The sequence below is a fragment of the Mugil cephalus genome, chromosome 3, assembly GCF_022458985.1.
Source record: "Mugil cephalus isolate CIBA_MC_2020 chromosome 3, CIBA_Mcephalus_1.1, whole genome shotgun sequence".
NCBI classification, from domain to species: domain Eukaryota; kingdom Metazoa; phylum Chordata; class Actinopteri; order Mugiliformes; family Mugilidae; genus Mugil; species Mugil cephalus.
In genome coordinates, this window is record NC_061772.1 from 15,919,783 (window position 1) to 15,945,232 (window position 25,450).

Sequence of the window (25,450 nt, forward strand, 5' to 3'; positions counted from 1 at the left end):
CTGGGAGGGTGGGGTTAAGGTGTTAGACGGACACTGGTTGTACTGGCTGTTTATCACAAACACAGCCTAGCCCAGAGAGGTCCATCTGCTTTGATTTTATTTAGTGATTCCCCCCAGGGGCCCTGAGCTGGAGCGAGAATAACAATACTCGAGCCCATCTGTTCCCGTAGAACCAGCCCCGGCTAAATTACCACGCGCTACGAGCGGCTGGCATATGCTGTGGCATAAAGCTACAAGAGGGCATTGTGCGCCAGCTGTTCTGTTGACAAATACTTATCTGGCACTTCTGAAGTCAGCTTGCTAAGCTGGTTTCAAGTTTGACTAAAAACTAAACAGGGTAAGGTGTAGACCAGGTTTCCCGCGGGGGAGGTGCATGCATTATACATGTTGATTTATCCGGGGTATCGTTCTGTCAGGGATCGTCTGGGGAACTGGGTCACTGGATGTTAATCTGAGCATATAGGACGGGTAGAAGACTAAAGCAAGCATAACTAATCTTAATCGTCCTCCTGTAAGTATAACAGGCTGCAATCATATTGTTGTTATAGGGTATGTTTACAAGTCTGTGGATGATCATCTCAAAGTCCTAAATTGGGCTTGATCATAGTAATCCTATCAGTGAAGGATCTGAGCTTTCTAGGGGTGGATAACACACACACGCTTTAAACACAACAACGGTTTATAAGGATTTACATCTGTTGTCCCCCAAAATTATAAATGAATCACTATTAACCGATCTGAGACATTTACTTTGAGGACACGAGATGCCAGCAACAGGCACTTAAATGTGAGACTTGACAGGCTGGTGCTAATCTAACCCCGCAGGATTACCGACGTCACTGCTTTTTCTGGCCAAATACAGTAACTGTTATTTTACAGGAACACAGGACAAAGTCTGGGAAAGTTTACATTAAAGGCTGTGGCAGGACACTGTAGCAACCTGTTGAAGGTATAGGTCAGGGGTCTTCAACGTTTTTCAGGCCAAGGAATGTCAAACTGATGGGGAGATAAAGTAGGGACCCCCTACCTACCTAATATATGTGTTCTATATAAAACCCAGCCCAGTGTTAAATATACAGTATTATTATTATTTTGCATTCAGTATTCAGTTACTGAAAGCTCTCACACTCTCAAACGTACTCACAACGTGTCGCATAGCCTTCAAAATGGGCTTTATTTTGTTAACATTTACAGGAACATCACTGACATTAATAATTTTCCACCCGTTACATATGTCTACACTGTACAGATGCAACAGAACAGAAAATAAAACAAACAAACAAAACAAAAAAAAAACCTCGAAATCCCATCGTCTGTTCTGAGACTTCTCTCGTAGAGAACAAGGCGCCAGTCAGTGACAAGCTCCAGCAGTGCAGAAAGAGTTCACACAGGAAGGTCCTCTGTCAGAATCCCTGCGACAGTGGAAACGACCACGGGACAGAAGTGGTCGGGTGGAAAGGAATTTATAAAACGCCCGTACACATTTACTTTATACTCACAACTAAAGCAACCTTTAAGCTGTGATTCAATTTAGGAAAAATATATATATATATAATGCTGATGCTTACATCTGTAGTCTATTTGTTTTATGCAATTGTGTGATACATGAAAACCAACGATTACTTTCTAGCCTTATTGGTTTGCTTTTGGTATTCTGTAAAACCGGAATATGATGAAATCAAGGATCGCATTTATGATTTTTTCCCCCCCCAGTGAATACACCTATATGATGCCCCAAGACTACCAGCCTTGTGCCACTTCATTTCCCCTTCTTTGTTAACTGTTCACCATTAACATTCAGTAGTTACTATGAGACAATAACTCACTACAATATACAGTGAAAGAGGACAGGGAGTATCCAAAACTATCCCAAAGTATCATCAACCCCATTTTGGGGGGGACGTGTGAGCTGGTAATATGATTAGAGTAGAATAAATAATAATAATAATAATAATTGATCACAATTGTTTAGTTGCCTGGTGACTGGCTGGAATAAAACTGCGTGTCACTTTCATGAAAGGCAGCGAGAGTCAACACTTGCTTCTCCAAAAGAAGAAAAAAAAAGGATGTAAACACAAAATATAATTTACTCATCAACACAATGAGTGAAAGGCTTAAAAAAAAACACTGCATGTCAAACTCTTCACATCACACACTCTTACCTTGAAAGGTAGCCGCCAGACTTTTCCAGGATTTCACCTCATTGACCCTACGAATGCATGGAGTGCTCCACCAACCAGCTTTACAACAGGAGCCATTGTACAAGTCTCCCTTCACGCATTTATCTGGCATCTACTCTGCATTAGCAATGCAGACCGTTCTTTACAGCTACGGCCGAGGAGCAAATTTGTATTCTGAAACACAAAACTCTGATGTCTCCCGACCAACAAATTAGCACTCAGTGTGACTTCTAATGGGAGAGAGAGAGAGAGAGAGAAAAAAAAAAGGGTAAAAAGCGAAACCTAAATGTTTCCTGATAGGTCCAGTTGAGGATGGAATGAAAAGTGCAGCATCGGTTGAGGAGTAATGCAGTAAAACGTGAGACTTTTACAATGGCTACATCTGTTTCTGCAGAACGTATACTGTAAAGACATTTACACAGTGTGATGGGAAAATATGCAAACCGGTTCACAAGGAGCAGAATACTCTGATCTTAATGCAACTGCACAGTAGGTTGACATCTATACTGCTGATGTTACTACCTGGAGAAATCTATGCTACCGAGAGATTTTACACAAGTTTTTAGAAGAGTACACAGAGCTTGGATGAGGATTTGCGCACCACTTTGCTTCCTTAATGTGCGTTATGGAAAGCTCCCATCTTTTACAGTGATTAAGAAAAGCAGGACTCCTCTTTTCTTAAGATAAATGAGGTGAGCAAGGTCCTCCCACTACCTCATTTTGTTTTTGTTGCACTTGTTTTGTCAGCCACTGCGCCACATTATGCCCTTCCACCCCTCTTCTCCATCCTCCCTGAACAGGGAGTGAATCCTCATAATGCCTACCTTTGCTTCATTTTTCCACCACCGATGCTCAGCTGTGAGACACAGGGAAGCTACATAGGACTACATGAAGAACACAACACTTCAACTAATGCACAGTGCAAATAGGCTTCTCCCCCTCTCTGCCATCTCTCCCAGCTCCAGAAATGGTCAGGCATTGAGGAGAGGTGGTGTTGAGAGGGTTAACTCCGGACAGCGCCCCTTGCTGGCAGGCAGCCATTCAGCTTTTTGTTTAGTTTTGTTTTTCGTTTTTTTTTCTTTTTTTCTTCTTTTTTTTTTCTGGTCTTTCTGGGAATCACCTGCCCGGGAGGAGAGGGAGGTGGAGTGACTGAGGGGGCAGGGGGTGAAGCGGCAGTTGTTCGGGAAGAGGACACTACTTGTACAGGCTCATGGTTGGGCTCTGGTACATGCACATGTAGGCGTCGCACAGCAGGCGTCGAGCCTGGCCCTGGATGCTCTTGGGATCCAGGGTGTGCAGTTCCTCTGGGGTCATTTTCAGGTAGGCTTCCACCTCCGGACAGGGAGACACCTGCGGGATGTTGAATCCATTCTGCCCTCCTGCAAATCCACCAGCAAGGTCATTAGAAGCAACACAATGGACTCTGGCCTGGCAAGCCTACGGTGTGTTAGTCACAACTAATACTTAGTGTTTGAAACCGCAGATGACTACACTCTACTGAACTAAGGGAATTGTCCTATAGGACTTATGAACTATATTCTATTTAATCAAACAATTCACTACTTAAATATATAAACAGTTAATTAAGTTCTGCAGCTTTTCAGGATGGTTGTCATAGCAATACCAGGTTGAACACAACGCTATGGAATTAAACTTTACATTAAACTTTTCATTTCAAAGTTTGACAACAACTAAAACACACAACACCAACCATCGCGGTCAGCCATGCTGTCAAAGAAGAGCCAGGCCGAATCTGCGCTGCCATACTTGACGAAGGCCACGTAGTGACTGGTTTCAATGCACAGCACAGCGAACAGCTCCATCCTCTGGCGAGGAAAGCTGCCCTGGCGCCCCGTGCCTTCTTGCAGCTCCTTGGGGACAGACAGTTTGCCGTGTCGATGGGCTTTCCTCCTCGGGTGGAGGTGGACCTAAACCGGCGCGAGCAGATATACACCATTACACACACCTAAATATTATAACATAAATACTGTAAACGTGTTTTTGTTTTGGAGATCGGGAAATAAAAGCCTTTCGGGATTCTTAATGCCGTGGAGTAATGCAGACATAAATGGAAATTCATTTCAATAAATGCACTGACTGTGAAACCATGTGTTACGGTCTACAGTAGAAGCCAGTGATCTGCAGAACAAGTCCAACACTGAGAAAGTGTGATTCCTTTGGATTTGGCGCCCCCAAATGGATGATCCTGACACAGATGCTACAACTTGTTTTTTTTTGTCGGACTGATGTTGCAATAATGCCCTCTGTTGTTTACCTGTGTATTGCACTTTTCGCAGAACTGTTTAATCTTGCCCGCTGTGATGTCGCCGTCCTCGTAACAGTCTCGGCACTCGTAGAGAGCCAGGCCTCCGCAGATCCGGCATTCCCTCGGAGCTGGAAAATAGCACACAAACCTTTATCACTGCTGAAATATTGTACAGAAGTGAAGTTCCCTAAAAAGTTAAAACCAGGTTGGAAAGCAGGAAATTTGCTCCTTCATCTCAGCTGAGCTCATCGCACTTACTGACAGAAAAAAAAAAAAATTAAAGCTATAACTCACTGTCTTCAAGAAGATCCGTGATGTCTAATTCTAAGGAGGGGAAAATCTTGTTGAACATTTTGAAGTCCTTGCCAAAGCGGGGCATCTGGATGATAAGGCAGGAAGGAGCCTGAGGGTGTCAGGACAAAGAGAAAACGGATGCAGTCGTTGACAAAGCAACCTGGACATTATCGGAAAAAAAATCAGTGCAAATAAGAACATCAAGTTCCAGACATATGTGAGGAATTAGGTATTCAAAAGTAAACAGAGATGACGTACGATCAGCACAGATGGAACAATGACTAACGCTCAGTATCTACAGTATTTGTAGTTGCAAACATGACTCATGGTTGAGGGACAGTTTCTGGGTTTATGACTGTGCTGAAGTAACTTCTGTGGATTACACTGAAGAGACACAGAAAGTATATTACATTTTATAGATGTATGGAAATGAATAGGTGCATATTTCAGTTACTTTTTCTACTTCTTTTTATGACAAGTACCCAAAACTGCTGGGGAAACATTGACCTGCTGACACATATTATGAAACATGACAGTTGTTAATGACACTATTAAGCACATATGACATCCTATTATTGTTTTCACTAATATTCATTTGAATTTTAACAAAATGTTCTTGATATATTTGTGCAGCTGTAAATGTTAAATCATTTTGTCCATAGGGTAATTATAAAGAGTATATACACACACTTGTCACTCGGTAGTGACTGTAGCAAGTGTCTAATATGGGGCCAAAACTTTTACCTAAATCAAACTAACTAGTTTGAACCAAATAAAAGTTACCTCAGCAAATTTTAGGTCGCTGTTGATGAAGGACCATTCCAGAAGCTGCTGGATGGTGGGAACCCCGACTTTGTCCTTCTTATCCATGAAGATCTGGTAAAAGTAACAGTCCTGGACCTTCTGACCTGCTGACCTAGAAAACAACAGACTTTGTATAAGACTTTTTCAGAGGAATCGAAATAACCTAAATAAACAGCTTCCAGTATTCTGTCTAAGCCTTGTACACTTTTCAGATTAGTCACTTTACAGGACATCTGTTAACAGAGGGCACAAATGATGACATTTGAAAAGATAAGACGCCAAAAAATAACTGACACCAAAAAACGGAAGAGAGAGAGAAAAAAAAAAAGAACAAAACTGTCCACAGTGTCCGCAATGAAACCTTGTGTAAGCACTGTAGCACAAGTGAAACTTTTTTTTTCGCCTGCTTAAATTTACATATTACAGATTTAGACAGGGCTAACCTACATTTGGTAATGTGGCAGTACACAGACAACCAGGGACTGTTTCAGACATTCCCGTGGATCTGTTTTGCTAACTAAAATTATCCTGCAAACCAAGTTAACCGTTTCAGAATGAAAAACAGATCATTTCAAGATCAAGTGCATATTTCTCTTCTGGGCCTTTGGGCAATAAGCAAACATGCAGTCAGAGAAGATTGCGTGGTTTTTCAAAAGCCAGCTGGGCCTTACCTTAATTTGAGCAACGGATCCACCCTCAGTATGTGATGAAAAAGGATATTAAGGAACTCCTCGGGATCTGTAGTACAAAATATACTGAAATGAGATTTGAGGTAACATTCTTGCATGTATGCTACTGTTGGAAATATGACTGTGAATTATTTGTACCACGTTAAAGTAGTGTTTTCATTATGTTTCTCTTGACTTGTAGCAGTATGTTGTTTCAATGTCATGGTAGCAGTTCATATTAACATATTCAAAATTGAATTCACCGTCTTGAGCGGAGAATGCTTAAGAGAAGATTTTGAAAAACCAATAGTCTGTCTCATTGCTCTACCTTTCTCTTCAGAGGTAAACCCAGAGGCAGCTTCTACTTTCTCCAGAATCCTCCTGAGCTTCATCACTTTAGTGGCACAAACATAACCATGTCTGGAAAAAAAAGACAAAGGAAGTTATGCGCTAGTTAAAAAGCCAAATATGGTTTCAGTGACACTGGATCTGCCAGTGCAGTGTTTATTCGTTGAAGTAGAAGTAATACTGCTTTCAACATTTCATTTCTTTGCTTAAACGTCTGCACACTTAGCTGTGCGAAAGTCAAAAATGTGCAAATATATATCGACTTACATGCGGAGGGGGTTGACTATCTCTGTGCGTAACAGCTCTTGGGTTTCTCTGTAATACTCAACGTCAGTCTTTGATCGTGGCCTCAGCAGAACCGTGTCCAGTACGGAACTGAAGGAAAAAAGACTGCAGAGCACAATATACAGCGAATCATTTTTAAATGATTTATTATTTAACTGACATAGTTTTTGATTATGTCTGATGTCCACTTCACAGTAAAAGCCATTTGATCAATACTAGAGTTTGTTCAGTTAATATTTTTTTAGTGGGTTAACATACATACATACTTAATTACTTATTAATTAAACTGAATTTCCTGAAGTTCTTTCCGTAGTCAAATTTGAAACTAAACTACAAAAAGCCTTTGGCATTGTTGGCAGAAACAAGAGAGGTGCAAGTATCCCGGAGCCACTTCACAGCTGGAACACATCCTAGCGTCAGAGCTAGTGGTCAAAGTCAAATTAGTTTACTAATAAGACTCTGCCTCGGGGCAAACACAGCACTTCTGCCTGATCACACTCTGTATAGTCGATCAATATGACTGAAGTCCAGAGACATTCATGGAAAACGCCCCCCGCTGAAACTGATAAACCCTTTGACTAAAAGAAGACTGACCAGAAGAGGGTGGAATCCAGGTAGCAGGAGTTGTAGTGGCCCTGAATGCCTTTCTTTTTTCCCACCATGACATCCAGACCGTCGTTTTCTGTGCGCGGAGGTGTGTTCTCATGTACTACCTCACTCAGGTAACCCCCAAATGCTGCAAAATACACACAGCACATGTGTAAACACACATCAACTCGGGATTAATTCTCAATTTAATCATTCATTTTTCTCCTCCTGACTCACCAATGGAGTTGCACCGCTCTATGGGGTTGGAGGAATGGTGGAGGGACGGAAAGCGGGAGTCAGGCCGGCAGCACTTGAGCTTCACAAACAAGGCCTTTTTGGGTGGACAGGTGAAATACCGCGTGCCTTTAAACGTCCCATCAGTGCAACCAGGGCACTCTTCTTCCTGAAGGAGAATGTCAAGATCATGTGATGTAATTAAAGCAACATACCACATATGGACACAGTTAAAAATAAATAAATAAAAAGTATGGATTTATTTGCCTTCTTCCAAGTGCAGTGTTTAGGCCTGATCATATATCGTGTCAATAGTGATTAGCCTTTAAGTGATGGTTTTGTTGTATTTTACCCACATCTGAAAAATGTGGTTGTGCTTAAAAACCATTAACAGAAAAATTATGAATAGACCACTGTGTTAAGAGGAAAGGGACAGCATTTGGGAAAGCCCGCTTGTTCACTTTTTTTTTGCTGGGTGCAGTGACTTCCTTGAGTTTAATCATCACCATGAGGTTGATCAGCAACCAACAGAAAATCCAGGAAGTCACCGTGCTCTGAAACAGTCAATCCCCCCCCTCCAAAAAAAAAGGCATAATACCATGAAATTTAAATATTGGTTTTTAAAGAAAGCAGATGTTACGTGTCCATTACACAATGTAATGGAACTGAAGACAATTACGTGGTTTCCCTGGTGACTCACAGTAAACTTAAGACGTGCACAGATTTTTCTTGTCCACTTAACTTATAGAACTAAATGGTCCATAAATTAAGTTCCTTCTTGTGCATGCCTCCAAATTATTATTATTTTTGCTTCACAATATGTACTGCCACTATTTTCTTTGTACTTGAATTAATTCAATTCTAATTCTATTGTATTTTATTAATTCTATTATATAAAAACCAGCTGCAGTTTGACTGAGTATAATAATTAAAGGTTAACAAATATGAGATGACTTTTGTCAACTAACACTATAAATATGTCTAAATGAGACTAAGACTAATGAGCATTTTCATCTGAAGACTTAATGAAGACTACATCAAAAATGGCTGTAAAAATTAACACTGTGTAGAACCGTTAACGCTCACAAGATTCGAAGCCGATAACAGCAAATATATATATATATATATATATATATAATTAGCTTAAACACGACTTAACATACCTACATACATGCCATCTTTATATAAAGTCTATGAGGACTGTACTACTCTGTTGTAAATTATAATTTCGAATTATTTTTCATCAAATTTTTCATTTCTGTGTTGTCTCACCAGCTCCAGACCAGCCAAAGGTTCCAGCAGGCCAGGAGGCAGACCCACCCAGCGGATGACGCCACACAGAGGGGGGTTCTCCTTCACCTCCACCAGAGAGCCCACCTCCAAACCTGGCTGTCCTCGGGGAGGTGTCGGAGGCCGCGGCGAAGGGGGTGCGGCGGGCGACGGGGGCTCGGGCTGCTCTCCCATCACCGACTGGACGGAGAGGGAGAGAGGCCCATGGCTCATGTTGTCAATGGGCCCCGTCTTGCGGTTCAGACTGAAGGGCAGCGAGTGGAACTTGTTGTCGCCGGACAACGAGGTGGAGGGTGGGGCTCTGGAGGGCGGGGAAGACTGGTTGAAGTCAGGGGGAGTGTCAGTAAGTGACTTGGCGGGGTCCTCCCCAACTGTAGGAGAGAAACCAGAAACCGAATCTTAACATCTATTTATATTATGTAGGATTTCTTGAAATTAACATGATTTACTTGAATTGACTCTGAACCTCTGGGAATTTGAACAGATGCATCAACGAGATCACTGTGTGTTTTCTCCTCTTGGTAAATAATTTGAAGCATCTGGTCTGTAATCTTTTAAAGCATTAATGCCAATGGATTTGGAAATAAAGACTCTTCTAAACCATTTACATGGCCATGAAAAAAATGATCCGATGCTGCTCTAAAACATCCGTCAGAATGTAACTTTTTTTTATGAATGCAATAATACGTAATAAGTAACACGTAATAATATGTTTGTTTATTAATGCAGAAACAAGTTTCTATAACTAGTTAAGTGTGAAAAGTCCTCAATTGAGTAATGTGTAGTAGTCGCTCTGAAATGTCCAATCACACAGAAGTCAGCCGGAGCTACCAAAGAGGAATTGCTTGTGTACCAGTAGAGTTCAGTCAACCTCTATTGTACGCACTCTTGGTTCAAGTTAATTCCCCGAACTCAACATCTTTAACTGCTCTGAAAATAACTCTATTTACAGAAGAACTTGAAAGCTGAAAACTGGAACCTTACCCGCCAGCTTTCGCAGAAGCAAGAAGTTAAATTACACTCCATCCGCTTTCATAACTTCAAAATATTCTTATCAGAGAAGTATGCTTCTGCTTCTCCTCTGCCGTTTAAATTCACAATGAAATGACAGGTTAAATATGAAGCAAATTAGCCGACTAATTGAGCCCTACGACACGTTTCAAATATCTCTGGAATAAATTTGGAATTCTTAAATATGATGATAGATAATAATACTGTAATCATAATATATACAAGTGCTGACTAAACTCTCATGATAAATCATGAATTCACCGTAAGCTTGTGTGTCCATAATCAAATTGTTTGTTCGGTGAAAGAACGACAGAAATATGTAGACGTGTATGCTGACCTAATAAAAGATATGAAAGCGCCGGCACCATAAAAATAGCCCAAATGTGAAAAATGTAAAAAGGTGACCCTGAGACAGATGAAAATGCTGACACATTCACAGGATGAGTAAGCAGTTGTAAAAACAACTCGTCAGCCACTTATGACTGACCCCGCCTCAGCAACACAGTAAGTGAGATGACATGAATTAGCCTCGGAGTGGTTCTGCAGGCGCTCTAGTTTTCTGTTTTGTTATGGCAGATGGCAACACCACAATCATTTGTATGTTGCAGTTCTTATTTTGACTGTAGAGTTTTATAAACACCAACAACAACAACAACAACAACAACAGAAACCCAACATGTGTCCCTACACCAATGGGAACACAGAAACAATGGGACGATGAGCTGAACAACTCGATCAATACTGACACCAGCTTCAAGTCTTTTACTAATGCTTTGTCCTGCAAGTAGTGTGCACGAATTTTAACCTTTTAAATGCATAAGGAGCAAAAAACATACAGCAATCAGCTAAAGTCGTTTGCAGATCTGAGCATTATTAAAAGCTTTTAGCAACACCTATTACTCCATGCAGGTACAACATTCCACTGAAATGGTGATGAAGGACAAGACTAGTGGAAAGGTCTTTAGAGCAAGCTACTGCAACAAACTACTAATGGTGTTTCTGCTTGTATGCAAACCAAGTTTGGGCCTTACATTTACTTAAGGGTTGTTGTACAGAAACTAGCTTGTCCTAGTTGCTACAAGAATCTTGTAACAACTGGCTGAGTCATTCTCCTTACAGACTACATATTTTTAATTAAAGTTCTCAAACACTCTGGTACTGTTTTAGTCATTTATATCACACAAGAAAGACACTTCTTTTCTACAACCGTTTCACTCCAATGTGAAGCCCGTCCAGGTCTATTTCAAGTGTCTATCTGTACGTATGGTGAATATCTCACTGAAGGAAAATTTAAAATATACGTATATATAAATATCTGTGAATTCTAGCAAATGGAACATGGAGCTGCTCTGCACTGATAACTATTTTTGGATAAGTCGTGTTGGTGGTGCTTCTTAAGTTTGACAGGATGGTGAAACCAGTCTGAGAGCTGCAGCTCCATTTAGTTACTGCTTAAAGGATAAAGGAAGCTCGGTCAACTCGACAATGTGATGGGAACTAATCCAGACGGAAAGTTTTCCTGCACAGTTTCTGGCTGTGAGTAGTTGCTTATCACTCATAATAAAATATCTCAGTTTTATCATAGAGGCAGTAACTATGAAACACTGTGTGGTATTAATAGAATAAATGAAAGTGAAATCTTAAGAAGAAATATGTTTCCCGTGTATTGGTTAATATAGAATTTGTATTCTACAGCTGTCAGAAGTACAAAAAAAAAAAAAAATCTAAACCTCACTTGATGAAAAAATAAATAAATAAATAAAAATTATGTGCCACATGTTTTAGCAGATGGGAGAAGCAGGTTTCCAGCTACACCAAATGCTTAAAGTATTCACGGCATATCGTATGACGCATCTGGAGAACACATTTATTTAGAGCAACCTACAGTACCAGAGTGTATATTTAATATGGAGGTAGTCCAGGAGGAGTGGAACCCTTGACCATGCCAATGTAAGTTAATTAAAACCACTTAGTATGTAGCTTGTTGTGAACAGGAGCTTGCCGGTAAGATGGCTGACATCCCATGAGTGCCCACGTTTTTAAGATTTTACCTTCATCAATGTACCATGTGCTTTTGGATTTGGACTGGGCTGGGGGATCAAGAGAGCTGCCATTTAAAGTATAGTAAAATTCAGACTTGCTTCTACTGCCACACTGGTGACCTAATCCTGTAAATAATAAAAGTACAGGAGAAACACACACACACACACACACACAGATAAGCACAAAGTGTGCACTGTACAATTCTGAGATGCTTTGTCGCCATATTTAAAAAGTGAACCAAGGGAAAACTAAATGTGTAGAAAATCCTAGGAAAAAGATTCCTTTAGAAATAAATCAGATTAGAGAAACACTGAAGTCACATCAAATTAATACGACTGTTACAGGAATTCCTCCCATTTTACATAAAATGGAGATAAGTAAGGGCTGTGTTATTTCTCTTTTTTAAAGGGGCTTTCCACCAGAAGTGATGTACAGGTTGTTTTTTTACTCTCTGCTTGCCTAAATCATCACAAGTTTCCAAAAATTAGTTTCATTTTGAGAAAAAAAAAGAAAAAAAAAAAGACGTGTGTTAAAAATATTCAAATCGAATATTTTTGAAACCACAACAAGGCTACTCGGATGGAATGCCCCTTTAAGAATTACCATCACTCCAAGCTGTCAGGATGTCAGGATGTCAGTTTTCTATTGCCGTGTATCGTAACAACGGTGCAGTACCTTTGGTCTTTGGTTTGCTTTGTCCAGTGGACGACTTTTCAGTGTTGGTGCCTCTGGGGGCAAAACTGTGCTTTTGCAGCCTTTGGTCCTGCATGGAATATTCTGTACAGCCCAGAAATACATCCACATTAGAGGCGCAGCATCCCTGTCATGTTACCATACACTTATAGCCCACTAGCAATCTACAAAAGTCGAGTCAGACTTACACTGTGCACTATTTATGGAAGATATTTAATTCAATGCAAGTTCATAACCTTAAGTTTCACACATTTCTCACATTTCACATTGAATTAATTGTCAATGTCTAGTGTAAAAACGGGACAGCTTAGGAAATTATGACTAGAAAATTTTGTTTAGAAATCCATTTCACAGCCCTTTTACACGACAGCATACACTTCATATTGCCAATCCAGTTATTAAGGAAGGGACAAAATTTGCTAAATTAACAATGTCAGTCTTCACAGTTTCCTGAATGTAAGTCTGAACAGTCAGAGAGGTGGCAGCAGCACACGTAAACAAATCAATATGCCAGTGTGGAGAACAAAGAGCCAGAGTATCTCACTTGACTTTCAAAAACAAGTGAGCCACCAAACACAAAAGGCTCTCTGTTCCTGCTGCGAGCAAAACACAAACTCTGAATGCTCGGAAAGGAGCTCGGTGCTGGCCCATCTGAATGAATTGGCGCAAAATTTGGCGCCGTAGCCGTGGTGTAGGAATGGGGACAAAAGCTCGATGACTCACCTGGCATTACGTCACAGATGGGGACGAGTCGAGTGTGCTCCAAACTGGCAAAATTACACAAGAGCTTCCCGTCAAACACACCATCCCAGTCCCCGATAGGATTGTCCTGAAAGAGTTGGAGACATGACAACCTTGTAACCCTCTCAGGAACTCTTCATCACTGTAACACTCATGAAGTTCGTGCCACATGTGCTACTTCCAATATTCCTAACGATAAACAAGCTCTATTGTCTTGTCGCTTAAGCCTGTTCCTCTGTGTTGCGATAATCCAAACTGCTCATCTCATCTTCTCCAACTTAACGGCAGATCTTGGTCCTCCCAAGTGAAAAGTCCACATTCTCTGAAAGCACAACCACGCTGCACTTCTTTCTTTATTTGGGGTGCCCAGATTCTGCTCCAGAGAGATGATCAAAGATGAGCTTGAGGCTAGTGCCACTAGCTAGAGAAGGCAGGGCGAGGCTGGACGCAGAGTGAGGCAGAGCAGTGGGCTCTCCTCAGCTGCCTGCTGGCCCCTTGCCATGTTGTTGGGTCATACAGCACTAAGTCTCTACCTCACTCCCCGCGTGACTGTCTTGCCTTTGTGTGGGAGGCTCAGATGCACCGAGTGGGCTGCTGCTGCTGCTGCTGCTGCGGCTGCTGTTGGCGCTGCTGCTTACGATCAGCAGTCAAACGCCTCAGTTATGTGTTTGAATCTCCCTATGACTACAATACAACTCCCGCCTGACAACAGTAGCCATAGATACCAGATACTGTGATCCAAGGCAACGAGACACGTTCCTTCAACATACGTGGGAAAATAAGGGAAACAAAAGCACAGGCCAAGTAAGACAGATACGTTAACTCTATTAATATGATTAAATCTAAAACTGCGACATCCCCTCACTTTAAGAAACAGCAGCAAGGTGAGAGCGTTTCAGTTAAATGACAGGGAATGGTAGAAAATAGATCCATGACGGCAAAGGAGCGCCCTGGGCATCAGTGAATAAGATATGGTTAAAGGTATAGCAATGGTTGAGCAAGTCAGATTTATCGGGCAAAATTCAATATATTATTCATAATAATGAGTACATTCGTGTACAGTATCCAACTGTAATTAGGAATCGCTGTGTGCTTGTTAGCTTAGAATGAAACCACCGGATTTACTTTCACTGAGGCGGCCAAGCAACAAAACAATTTCCTTGAAGGATTAATAAAGTGTTCTGATTCTGACGCTGTGCCACCATGTTCCTACAGTAGCCCCACGACAGCCAAATTAACGACTGGCTGGACGCGTTCTTTCGTATTTTTACAAACAGCAGGTTCTCCAGCACGTTTGGAAAAGGCCAGCCTAAGCTGGAGCGTCATTTTTTAGCTTCTTCTTAACTTCACTAAGAACAATAATGTGTAATAGCAGGTGTAAAAGCTTAATTCCTTCCATATTGGGTTAATATAACAACACGTTGTTTAATTAATCAGGCCAGGTGCCTGACTACTGTGATGTAGGTAAAAGGGGGAGTCAGTGGCAAAGGTTGCACTGCTGTATAAGGAAATCTCATTATACGTGCAGCCTTAGATCTTTATTTTCTTCTTACTGAAAAGAGAAGTCTAGATATTTCCCTTTTCCATTGCATTATCATTTATTTATTCAAAGTACATGTATTTCTTCAAAGGACTGTTCAAATGTTTAATCTGTATGCTACAAGAACTATGTACTGACTAAACAAGGTGATTAATTTGTATATTTTAACAAGAAGTATTAGGCACAATGCATTTTATGTGTGATTCACTACTTGAACATACATTTGTGGGCACGATAGCCTATTTTGAGGGAGCCATACTTACCATGTCGACTCCCACATAATAGCCCAGGCTCTCATTGCCTGGTAGTAGGTCACAAAATATGATGGTGCCTCTCTCTGGTCCCTCCCTCGTTTGCACCAGGACCCTGGAGTTGATCTCCAGTGGAGGAAAGTCCTGTTCATCTTCCACCAGATTGACGTGGTCCACCTCCAGCTCGCCCAAGGCTTCGTCCTCGTCATCCTCCCAGAGCTCGAGCTTGTCGAGGGCCACGAACACACCGCACTCGTCCTCACAGCGGAACAGCTGGCGGCCCTGGTAGGAGCCCTCCGTGAAGCCCTGGTTCCGACCCTCCTCCTGGGACAGGAAAGCAGAGGAAAGATGTTTAGCTAAATTTAGAGAGGGAGGCAGAACGGGGCGTAGCGACTATTGTCAGAATAAGGAGGGCAAGTAGCAAAGTCTGCTTGCTCAGCCTTCTACACTGAAGGAAAGTGAACGCACGCTGTGAGAGCATCTGATCGATTACTGCAGCAGGATTATGACTTGACTTAGTGCGATGATAAATACATCCAAAAATGTCTAGCGCAGACCCTAGATGCTCTCACGAGTCATAACATAAAATATTGAGCATCTTTTCTCATGCGTAGGCTTTTTAGAAGAAATGTTGCTGAACTGTCAGGTGTCTAGAAATAACGGCGATCTCTATTTGGTTGGGAGCAAGAAATCTGAATTTTGTCACTGGCATACGTTCTATCTGTGGCATTACAGTGAGCAACAGATTGAATGCTTCAGCTCCATCAGCCCACTCAAGAAGACTACAGCTGGACTCAGTCGAATAACAACAACATTGTGCCACGATAAGCAACCCTTTGTGTTTTGTTACTCACTGTATCGTACATACAGTCCAGAATGAATCGCATAAATCAAGGGCTCAGATTTAGTGATGAGATAACAGAAACAGAACTAAAATGCGGTCATTATCTGCGTACATTGAGGACTGTCGTAACACTGCAGCCTTTTCCAACATTTATTATCAGTCTCTGTCTTTAACATTTAGTTAAGATGTTCAATAAATTTCACATCTGTGCAATACTGTAATAATAATAACCTATGGATTTGAAAACCTAACATCTAAGTAAGAAAGCCCAACATACAGAATACTTTGTTTTATCTTGCATTTTCAGTCAAATTTAAGATTTGAATTTAATGTTGATTTTGTTATTATTAACGTGTTACTATTACTTTTTAAAATATATATATATATATAACAAGCAGAGCTTAGTGTGAAAAGGATCTGGGGAAGCATGGACTTGTTAATTCTTTTTGTTGGATGCTCAAATACATCCAGAATCCATTGAGCCTAAATTAGCATTCACACAATCCAACCACTAACTTCTTTCTCTGTATTGGAAACCGTTCAATGTGTCGGCAATTTCCACAAGCAGATTCGCTAAAGAGTGATAAGAAGAGCAAGCAAAAACGGCTGACTTTGAGTGTGCATTGGTGCACTGTTGTGAGAAAGTCCCTATTTAGTGATAATATATGTATATATATCATCAAGCCAACTAAGTCTAAGTTTGTTTTTAGTTATTTGCACAGACAAAGATGCAATAATTCTGAAACTAACTAGGTCATGGTCACATCTGATACATATCTTATGTTATTTTATTTCATCTTACAACTAGTTCGCAACCGTCACACCATTGCGTGATTAATAGCTGAATAACGGACGCTTACTGATGTGGTAGTAGTTGGTCTTAATTTTACTTTTGGTTACACAGCTGCACACGGTTTCTGAGCTGTGGTTGTAGTGGAAGTTTAAACCCTGTTCTCTCGTTGGTGTGCTGCTTTTCATCATGGTATTGTAAAACAAACCTCAATCACTTTTAAGGGAACACTTTCTGCCGATAAAACATGTTACAAAAGCAGCCACTATTTCCAAAATAAAGACAGGAGACTCACCAGCAGTTCGACTCCAAACCAGATTCCAGAGAGGGCTCTGTCTGGGAGCAGCGAGCCTTTGAAGCGGACCACACCAGGTAGAGGATCATCCCCAGAGCGCAGCTGGACGCGCACCTTGGAACCACAGTCAATGTCGCGGACGCGCTCTAGCCTCGATTTGTTGCAGAGAAGGGCGTATCGCTCCTCGCAGTTGGTAATGGGGAACAGCAGCTCGGCCAGCTTCTCGTCCAACTCCAGGACGTCCCGTTCATCCAGGCTCAGCACCACATTGGTCTGGTCCAGAATGCGAAGACTTTTCTTGCCCTTACACGGCGGCAGCGTTCTCCCCAGGCTGTTGCGCTCCTGGCAGGCCTGACCAAGGCTGCCGCGGGGGATCCTCAGGGTCTTCTGGGGAGGCTTTTCCACCGTACACTCCTTCACGACCATGTAGAAGCGCCAGTCCTCCCTGAAGCCCCCACTGGGCTTCTCCTGGCTCCACAGGGCAGAGCTCATGGCTGCATGCTAGGCACGAGGTCCAACGTCAAGGCAAGCTTGACCTGTGGTCTGAGGCGAAACAAAACGTAAAAATACGCAAGACCAATTCTTAAAAAAAAAAAAAAAGACTCTAGCTTTCTATGTGGATGCATATGAAGAAGAACGAGCAAAAAAATGCTGCATCACATATCATATCTCCGTTTCTGCAGCCATTTTAAACAGCTGTAGTGTTTTGCATTTAACCCATCCAAGTGAGCATGCTCGAAGCAGCCATACCACATGCCCCTGGGACAGTTTTGGGTGCTTGCTCAAGGCACCTCAGCCAGGCAACATTTAAATACAGGATGAGTGTAGCAATACTTGTGTCACATGGCTGTAGTTTCAATAACAAGCTGTAAACGAATGGATGAAGACCTATGCCCAAAATATCAATGAATAATATTAGCTGCACAGAGGCTAAGGTGACTATTTTCTGAATTCTGATAGTGATCTCAATACAAGTTTGTAGAAAAGTCCTTCAAATTGAAGCTATAATGCTTACTTAGCTAATTACTGATCTTTTACTCCACAAGTCTTGCTGTTGTTTCTCGAGAGAAACCTACCTACATGGTCTCTGGCTGTGTATTCTCCCTCTTCAGGCATCCCTGTGTAGTACCCTTAGTTTTATCAGGACCTCGTGTGACATTACTCATATGTGCTGATTTGAATGTACTAAAAATAGAGAGTAAGTAGACGGTTGACTTACTCTGACACTCGGGGTAGACTAACAGAGCAGTGGATTTCCCCTGATCACACTTCAGATATGATTTTGAGCCAGGCGACACAGTCAAGAACCCACACTTTCCCCACATCCGTCGTTCGAGCAGACAAAATGAGCTGGTTCACAGCATTAACCCGGATAAATTGTTGTTGATTTCATTATGGAATCTAATCAACCATCGATATTTATGTTGTTGCGGGTAACGCCGGGTACAGGGCTAAGCCACAATCCAGGCATAAAAGTGAAAGTAATTTCAACCTGACATGGGTAGCGCTGACCGCATATGACGTTTATTAGCGTGGATTTACGGACGACAACCACAAAACGACATTATGACTTGTTTAAGTCAAGATATCTCTTGACAGACACAGCAGCAGCAGCTGTCAGTCAAAGGCCCTTTAAGAGAGGGAAGTGGCTAACATACCGTGAGCTAAAAATCCACCAAATATTCATTTACGTTTGACACCAACGACGCGGACACCTTACCTTTGATGCGTGTGGGCCCAGTTAGAGGATACAGATAGCTGTCATCCTGCCCATCCCAGTTAGACACAGGTCTCCGAAACAAGATCGATTCCTCCCGTTATAACCTCTGATTAGCTCAACGGCTAGCTGATGCTAGCGTCCTAGCCGGCTAAAATATCACGCTAAAGTTAACCTAGCGAGCTGGGCGACAGCAAGCAGGCTGGCAGAGGACCGCCATCCTTTAAGGCATGCGAACAGCATCCAATTGAATCAGCTCTCCACGAGAAATAAGTGAAATAACACAGTGTATCGCTAAATCTATGAGATGTGTTATTTACAGGAGACGACCTCCTTAGACTTGATGTGTGTGACGTGCTACCGCTTTCTGAAAGCTCATTGGTCACGCGTTTCGTTCTCAGGCGCTGATTGGCTGTCTGCTGTGTCTATAACCGAGTCCCACTCCGTGGGGTTTTCCCAAGGATGATAGTTAGGTTGAAGTGTAGCTTCCACACCAGATGATGATGTCTTGTCATTTGCAGGCTTTGGTTGATGAAGTGATAGCACAGATTTACTAAAACCAAAAATGTAATTGCAGAGTATTGTCAACGTAGCACAAGATAAAATTGTTCAATGCGCATTGTGCACAATAAGTCTCGTGTGTGCTATATACCACAGGTGTCAAACACACGGTCCGCGGGCCAAAAGCGGCCCGTCAGAGGGTCTAATCTGGCCCGCAACATGAATTGCAACAAAAATTACATAGAAGACTGCAATCTGTCAATGACAGAAATAAGTGCTATTCCTAATTTGTCAACAGATGTAGAAAGAGAAGTATACAGAACACAACACTGAGAACCAGGACGAATGAGCCCAAATGTTTCTTAAGAAATTTAAAAAAATTTTAATGATAGTTTATTCAACATTAGGTATTTAGGTTAGACATTAACCTAAATTAATTATTCGTCTTTATACTAAAACAAATAGAAAAAGTCTAGAGTAGTTGTTACTCATTGGTTATTATGCTTTTCAACGGATCTGAATAGGTCCAGAAAAATATAAGCACACCTCTTGAGTTGTTCATTACCACCACTTAGAGCTGATCAGTTATTTTCAAAAATACACATACAAGCAATAAAAAAAGACATCTCTAGTAATATTATTATCAGTTGTACAGTAGATGTGGTAACAGTGTTTTGTGCATTTGAATAAACCCTTAAAAAATAAATACAATAAATTTCATATTTCAAATATTTTAAGAGAAAACATATCCTGTTGTGAATAGAAACATTCCTTGCAGTGCACAGTCCTTGGCCGACATAATAAAATGTCAGAAGATCAGTCTAGGTTCACGTTGAGTCATTTCTTCAACCTCTTCCAAACTGAGGCCATTGTTTCTCAGCCTGCAGTTCAAAAGACACAGACACAAATCAATCAGTGGCGATGCAGTGTGGAAATCAAAACGACGCTTAACCACAATGGGAGTTTTTCATGGCAATGAAACTATTAGCTGGGCCATGCGTGCCCCAAATTCAGGATACAAACAACCAGTGGTGCACATACTAACCACATGTGAAACTGGGGATCTTTGTACTTGTTAGTGTGTCTGGCTAGGTGTGTTTCACATACCACACAGACTTCACATGAGTATTGTGCTGTAGAGCTTGAATCAGACATTCCACTCCTGTTTTGGTTATGCAATTCTCTGTCAACCTTTTACAGGAAACAAGAGGGTGGAGCAATTTAAGTAATACAGAATAGCGAGTACTTGTTGTGGCCAGTTGAGATATTCAAAACTTACCAAAGCTCCTCCAGGGATGTGCTATTCCTGATGATCTTGGCCAAAGCACATGCTCCCGCACTCCCTACACCATTTCCTACCAGGCTGCCATTACACAAAATCACAATTGTAATGCAACCTGCAGAAACATTTTGCACAGCTGACTCTATTCCTGATTCACCCAGTAAGTAGGGCAAACTTTAACACTTTCACATTTGTAATATATTTACCACACTGTCTAAATATACCTAAACATGTGAAAGTATTTAAAGCCAATATTACCTTAGCCAGAGCAGCGATTCACTGTTCTCTAGGGCGTTGGCAAGGGCCTCTGCTCCTGCATCGCCTATCCTGTTGCCCCAAAGACTGGAAACAAAGAAAGATATTTAAATTGAAACAAATCAAACTTCCACAAAATTCTGCAGGAAAACACTTACCCTAAATGCTTCAGTGAACGATTGACTTTCAGTCCCTCTGCCAGCTGCTTTGCTCCTTCTGCTGTTATGTTATTGTTGCCAAGCCTGAAAGACATAAAGATGTTAATTTGCTATTCTTTAACGCTACACAGACTTTGTTACTGGGACAGTCCCTAATTAGTGCACATCTGATGACTGCAGCAAAAACTCCATGTACTGACCTTAATGAAAGGAAGTCCTGCTTATTTTTCAGAAGAGCAGCAAAGTGCTGCGTGCAAGCATCGGTGAGATTGTTGTTGAAGAGCCTGGAGAGAAACAAAATCTTTATGCAAAGTAACTGGATAAATATTTTAACTTCATGGTTCTTATTCATCTTGACAATACTTACGCAATTTTGCAGAAGTTTTCGCACTGAATACCTTTGGCGATCAGTTTGCGGATGCCCTCATCTGTGATGTTATTGTTCCTAAGACTGATAATTGACACTTAATGAGAGATTAATAAGATTTTTTTCACTATAATGCATTGATGATTAATTAATGTGTGATGTTGCAATTATAAGAAATCCAACGAAGGAAGGATTAAAACCTTTCACACTTACTACAGAGAATTACAAATGTGCATGCAGGGAAGAAGCTGCTCCACTCCCACATCGCCCACTGAGTTGTTGTCTAGCTGGAGGCCCACAGGGTTTCTCAAATGCTGGAGCACATATGCAAGTGCAGTGCACTCAACAGGACCGATGTTACAGTATGTCAGTTTCAGGTGGTCCACTTCCAGCTTACTCATAGCTTCTTTGGCAATCCTGCTCTCCTGCATCTCATAGATGCATTTTATAAGCCAGACAAACCCCGGCATTGCATGCATGCTCTTCTTCTCTCCTGGCACAGGTTGAGGAATGGACTTAAAGTGTTGTTGCATACCTTTGGAAAGACATCTCGCCACCTGTCGGACCTTCTTCTCTGTTATTGAACTGGAGCAGCAGTGGAGCCACAGGCCTTGATGGCGATTAGATAGCAGTCCAGACACAAAGGTGGCTGTGATTTGCAGATTCGGTATTTCTGTTGCAGTAGGGTCCTCCTCTGAAGCCGCCTCATTTTGGTCTTTGGAAGCCAAGCATGCACTGAAGCACACACTGCTAAGACTTGTCTCCCTCATGTCCTTTAGCTCAAAGAGCTTAGAGATAGCTGAGCGGTCAGTTGTACTGGACAAAACAAGGTAGAGAGCAGCAAAGAAACATTGCATTGTCACGTGAAAGAATTCATAACGTATACTATCGGTGAAGGACATATCTCTGCTTTGTATCAAAAAGCCCATGCCGATATCCTTTTCAATCACACCACAAGACTCCAAGTCCTTAGCTGAGAAGACATAACAGGTGGTTTCTATCCCCTCAAAAGCAAGCTGCCCTAGATGCAAGACAGTTTGAAGGTTCTCCTGTAGCCAGCCTAACCTCTTGGTGCTCTTCAAGGGACTTTGGTGCTGGAAAAAGTGCTGTAAGATCATTAGGTAAACATCTGTGATTGTTTGTGGGCTGCCTTCACCACAGCCTAGGAGTTCTTTATGACACTGTGAGACAATCCAGCAGAGGACTGGACTATGACAAAGTCCAAGCAAAGCAGTGTTTGTCTGCAATGACTGTAAAACCTTAGCAGCTACAGAGGAATCACTGTGATGCTTTCTCACAAAACAGTCAATCCCACTTGGAGAAAAGCCTTTCAGGAGGACCTCTTTACGAAGATGCTTCTTCAACGTGGGACCCACTGCCTCTGGACGACTAGTGACGACTTTGATCACTCCCTTCATTAAGGATCCTTGGATTAAGTTAAACAGCAGTACATGGACAGGTGCACGCTGGATGGGGCAGCAGAGTCGCTGTTCATCAGAAAAGCCCTGCTTGAGCTCATCCAGGCCATCGAAAGTGAAGAGGATGAGATGCGGGTGGTCCAGGATGAACTGGAAAATCTCCTCTTGCTCCCTGTCCGGCCAGCAGCAGTGCTGAAACAGCAGCTCTTGGACGGACAGTTCCCTCTGCTCTGAGTTCAACCTCCGACAGCTGAATGGAAACAGAAGGTGAAAGTCCTGGAGGGCTGCGCCGCGAGCCCAAAGCAAGTGCAGCCTCTGGAGTAGGGTGCTCTTTCCACTGCCCGCTTCCCCAGATAACAGCACGGTGTCGGCCTCCTTGTTCACTGTTCCTGCAGTACCAACTATGTCTTCCAGATTCAGAGGTCCATGGACATCAGTGCAGGCGTGAGCTAGTTCTAGCTGGCCTTCAGTATAAATGTCATCCAGAGACATGTGACTAGTCCCTCCATAAGTACTGAGGAAGCAAGACTGGGCAGAGACAGAGCTGCTCAGCTTCTTCTGGTATGTTTGGAATTCTGTGGAAGTGTATTCACAAAAGATTCATTAGAATAATTATCACTTTATGCATACTGTACGTAATCTGTGTTTATTCTCTAAAATTGACATTGTTCTATCATTTTCAGCGACATCATAATAATAACTGACCTTTGGAAGGAGTCAATCTCTCCTGGTTCAGTGAGGATCCCGACTCCTGTGTTTGCTCAATGTACTGCAGGACAACTGCAGCCGCCGACTCTCCTTTGGCTCTGACATGGTCAAGAAGGCACCTTGCCTGATTGACGACATGAACAACAACAGATCCATTATTAAAGTCGTAGTTGAATATTTCAGGAAATGCAGTTTTTCTTCTTGCTAAAACATAGATCAGCATACATCCAGTTAGATGCAGAAACTTCTTGAGCTTTAAATGTTGATGCCAGTGGATGTGTTGCTGGTAAAAGCTTTGTCCAGTGTTTAACAGATGCAAGAGTGACAGTTCATGTTGAATCTGCACTGATGCACTTGAATAATATGACAGCACTGAATATATTTAAGCAAAATGTTTTTGTACACTGTGTAATGACAATAGAGGGAATTCTATTAAATTCTATTAAAAACATATATAAGCAAGAAAAGCTTAAATGCCAGTGTGTGTGTGTGTGTGTGTGTGTGTGTGTGACATGGTTGCTATCAGTACCTGCTGAGTGGGAGTGTGTATAGGTAGCTTCACTTCATCACAGTCTGCTGAGGTGAAGTGGCCTGTTTCAACAAGAGTTTGTAGAGTACCATTAATGCAGCCTTGAAGCCTGGAGACAAGGCTTGGCCTGTGGGCCAGAAGGGTTTGAGTAGAGGTGCTCTGATTTTCTTCTTTTCCTTCTAGATTCAAACAGTACCCTGATAAGGAGAGGTTAGCTTCCTGTGCGTCAGGCAATACCTGTTTCAGAGCAGCTAGGAAGAGTGCGCACGTATTCACACCCTTTGTATAAACCACGTCAAGCAGCTGTCTGGCTTTGTTATACAGCGCCCTTCCTGGCACCTGTATGTTCTGGTATTCCTCCCATATGAGCTCCCCCTGGGCGAGCAGTACGTCCAGGACCCTCTCTAAATGTTCAGCTGACCCGCTGCTGCACAGTGCGTGCAGTATCTCTGTCCTTTGTTTCAGCACAAGCTCCTGAGCAAACATGCTTTTGTGCGTCAGCCCATGTTCAGGAAATCCAGCTTTTACCGCTCCTGCTTCCAGTGTCACAACCTGTCGCATCAAAGGACACCACATGTACAGTTTCTTTCAGGTTTTGTTACACAATTTTTGTCATCTGACAAAGCAGGAACCAGGCATACAAACATCACAGCTAGGTTGTAGTGACATACAGGCTGGCCATTTTCGTGTAATGTTTTACTTACTCCTTTAAGACATGTTCAGGTACACAAGAACCAACTCAGGGACATCCACAGCAAAGTTACTGTAGCGTTACAACTCACATCGAGTCTGTAAAACAAAGAGCTTCCATGTGCCACTTGGGAAAATAATTGCAGACTTACCTCTTCCTCATTCTGCTGCTGAAACCGAAACTTGCTCTGTTAGTCCCTCCTGTAGGATGGAAAGTAAATGCTGCCAACGAATGAACAGAAACATCCAGAGTCAAACACTAACCTGACTAACAGGCAGCTCAGTACGATTACATCACTGCCCTAATGTTTTTGAAACAGAACCAGAGCAGCGCTTCACAAATGGCAATCAAATTCAAAGACGGTTAAGAATACCTTTCCACAAGCTACAGTCCGCTGTACGCTGAAAAGTGATGACATTTACACATCCTCTTGTTACTGAGGGGGAATTAAAGTTTTTTAAAAAGGGGAAGCTCTGACACTGAATGGTAAAATTTACATTTTGAAAAAAAAAAGTTGCCACTAAAGGTCTGGTTGCAGTTTAGTGTCGCAGCCACTTGATGGTAGTGTTGCTCAACTAAACCAACCCGAGGTGTTCAAGCTTTCTGCCATTCCTACCTTTTGTCACATTTCTGTTTTCATCTTTTAATCACTTTTCTTT

At 42.0% G+C, this 25,450-nt stretch overlaps 2 protein-coding genes across 7 annotated transcripts; both read right to left on the reverse strand.

The window, feature by feature from the left end:
* Positions 1-1,155: 1,155 nt before the first annotated feature.
* On the reverse strand, positions 1,156-19,226 carry cylda (cylindromatosis (turban tumor syndrome), a). Of its 4 annotated transcripts, XR_007112436.1 has the most exons (18): positions 18,886-19,226; positions 17,166-17,708; positions 15,249-15,560; positions 13,428-13,533; positions 12,687-12,788; positions 12,020-12,136; positions 8,940-9,328; positions 7,671-7,836; positions 7,440-7,581; positions 6,828-6,950; positions 6,541-6,632; positions 6,216-6,282; positions 5,524-5,656; positions 4,741-4,849; positions 4,456-4,574; positions 3,892-4,108; positions 2,163-3,559; positions 1,156-1,412 (listed from the first exon to the last, which is right to left on the reverse strand). XR_007112436.1 is itself a non-coding variant. In XM_047580444.1 (17 exons), the coding sequence occupies exons 2-17, from the start codon at positions 17,655-17,657 to the stop codon at positions 3,375-3,377; spliced, it is 2,871 nt and encodes a 956-aa protein (XP_047436400.1). In that variant the 5' UTR covers positions 17,658-17,708; positions 18,886-19,226; the 3' UTR covers positions 1,156-3,374. The 4 variants fall into 4 exon arrangements, 3 of the variants coding, with proteins under 3 accessions (XP_047436400.1, XP_047436401.1, XP_047436402.1); XM_047580444.1 differs by having other exon boundaries at positions 1,156-3,559; XM_047580445.1 differs by lacking the exon at positions 12,020-12,136 and having other exon boundaries at positions 1,156-3,559.
* Positions 19,227-19,763: 537 nt separating this feature from the next.
* On the reverse strand, positions 19,764-25,214 carry nod2 (nucleotide-binding oligomerization domain containing 2). Of its 3 annotated transcripts, XM_047579840.1 has the most exons (12): positions 25,165-25,214; positions 24,943-25,012; positions 24,101-24,652; positions 23,569-23,695; positions 21,659-23,438; positions 21,446-21,529; positions 21,279-21,362; positions 21,079-21,162; positions 20,924-21,007; positions 20,663-20,746; positions 20,491-20,574; positions 19,764-20,264 (listed from the first exon to the last, which is right to left on the reverse strand). In XM_047579840.1, the coding sequence occupies exons 3-12, from the start codon at positions 24,584-24,586 to the stop codon at positions 20,192-20,194; spliced, it is 2,970 nt and encodes a 989-aa protein (XP_047435796.1). In that variant the 5' UTR covers positions 24,587-24,652; positions 24,943-25,012; positions 25,165-25,214; the 3' UTR covers positions 19,764-20,191. The 3 variants fall into 3 exon arrangements, with proteins under 3 accessions (XP_047435796.1, XP_047435797.1, XP_047435798.1); XM_047579841.1 differs by lacking the exon at positions 25,165-25,214 and having other exon boundaries at positions 24,805-24,943; XM_047579842.1 differs by lacking the exons at positions 19,764-20,264; positions 20,491-20,574; positions 20,663-20,746; ... (2 more) ...; positions 21,279-21,362; positions 21,446-21,529 and having other exon boundaries at positions 21,658-23,438.
* Positions 25,215-25,450: the final 236 nt, after the last annotated feature.

Excerpts from the sequence above, each read along its gene's own strand:
- cylda (XM_047580444.1), bottom strand. The coding sequence starts at position 17,657 with ATGAGCTCTGCCCTGTGGAGCCAGGAGAAGCCCAGTGGGGGCTTCAGG. Across the intron at positions 9,329-12,019 it reads CACATGGTACATTGATGAAG|TTGGGGAGGACCCCGCCAAG; the intron begins GTAAAATCTTAA and ends TCTCTCCTACAG. Across the intron at positions 6,951-7,439 it reads CTGGATTCCACCCTCTTCTG|TCTTTTTTCCTTCAGTTCCG; the intron begins GTCAGTCTTCTT and ends TGTGCTCTGCAG.
- nod2 (XM_047579840.1), bottom strand. The coding sequence starts at position 24,586 with ATGTTTGCTCAGGAGCTTGTGCTGAAACAAAGGACAGAGATACTGCAC. Across the intron at positions 23,439-23,568 it reads GAGATTGACTCCTTCCAAAG|AATTCCAAACATACCAGAAG; the intron begins GTCAGTTATTAT and ends ACACTTCCACAG. Across the intron at positions 20,265-20,490 it reads ACTCATGTGAAGTCTGTGTG|GCTGAGAAACAATGGCCTCA; the intron begins GTATGTGAAACA and ends TTTGAACTGCAG.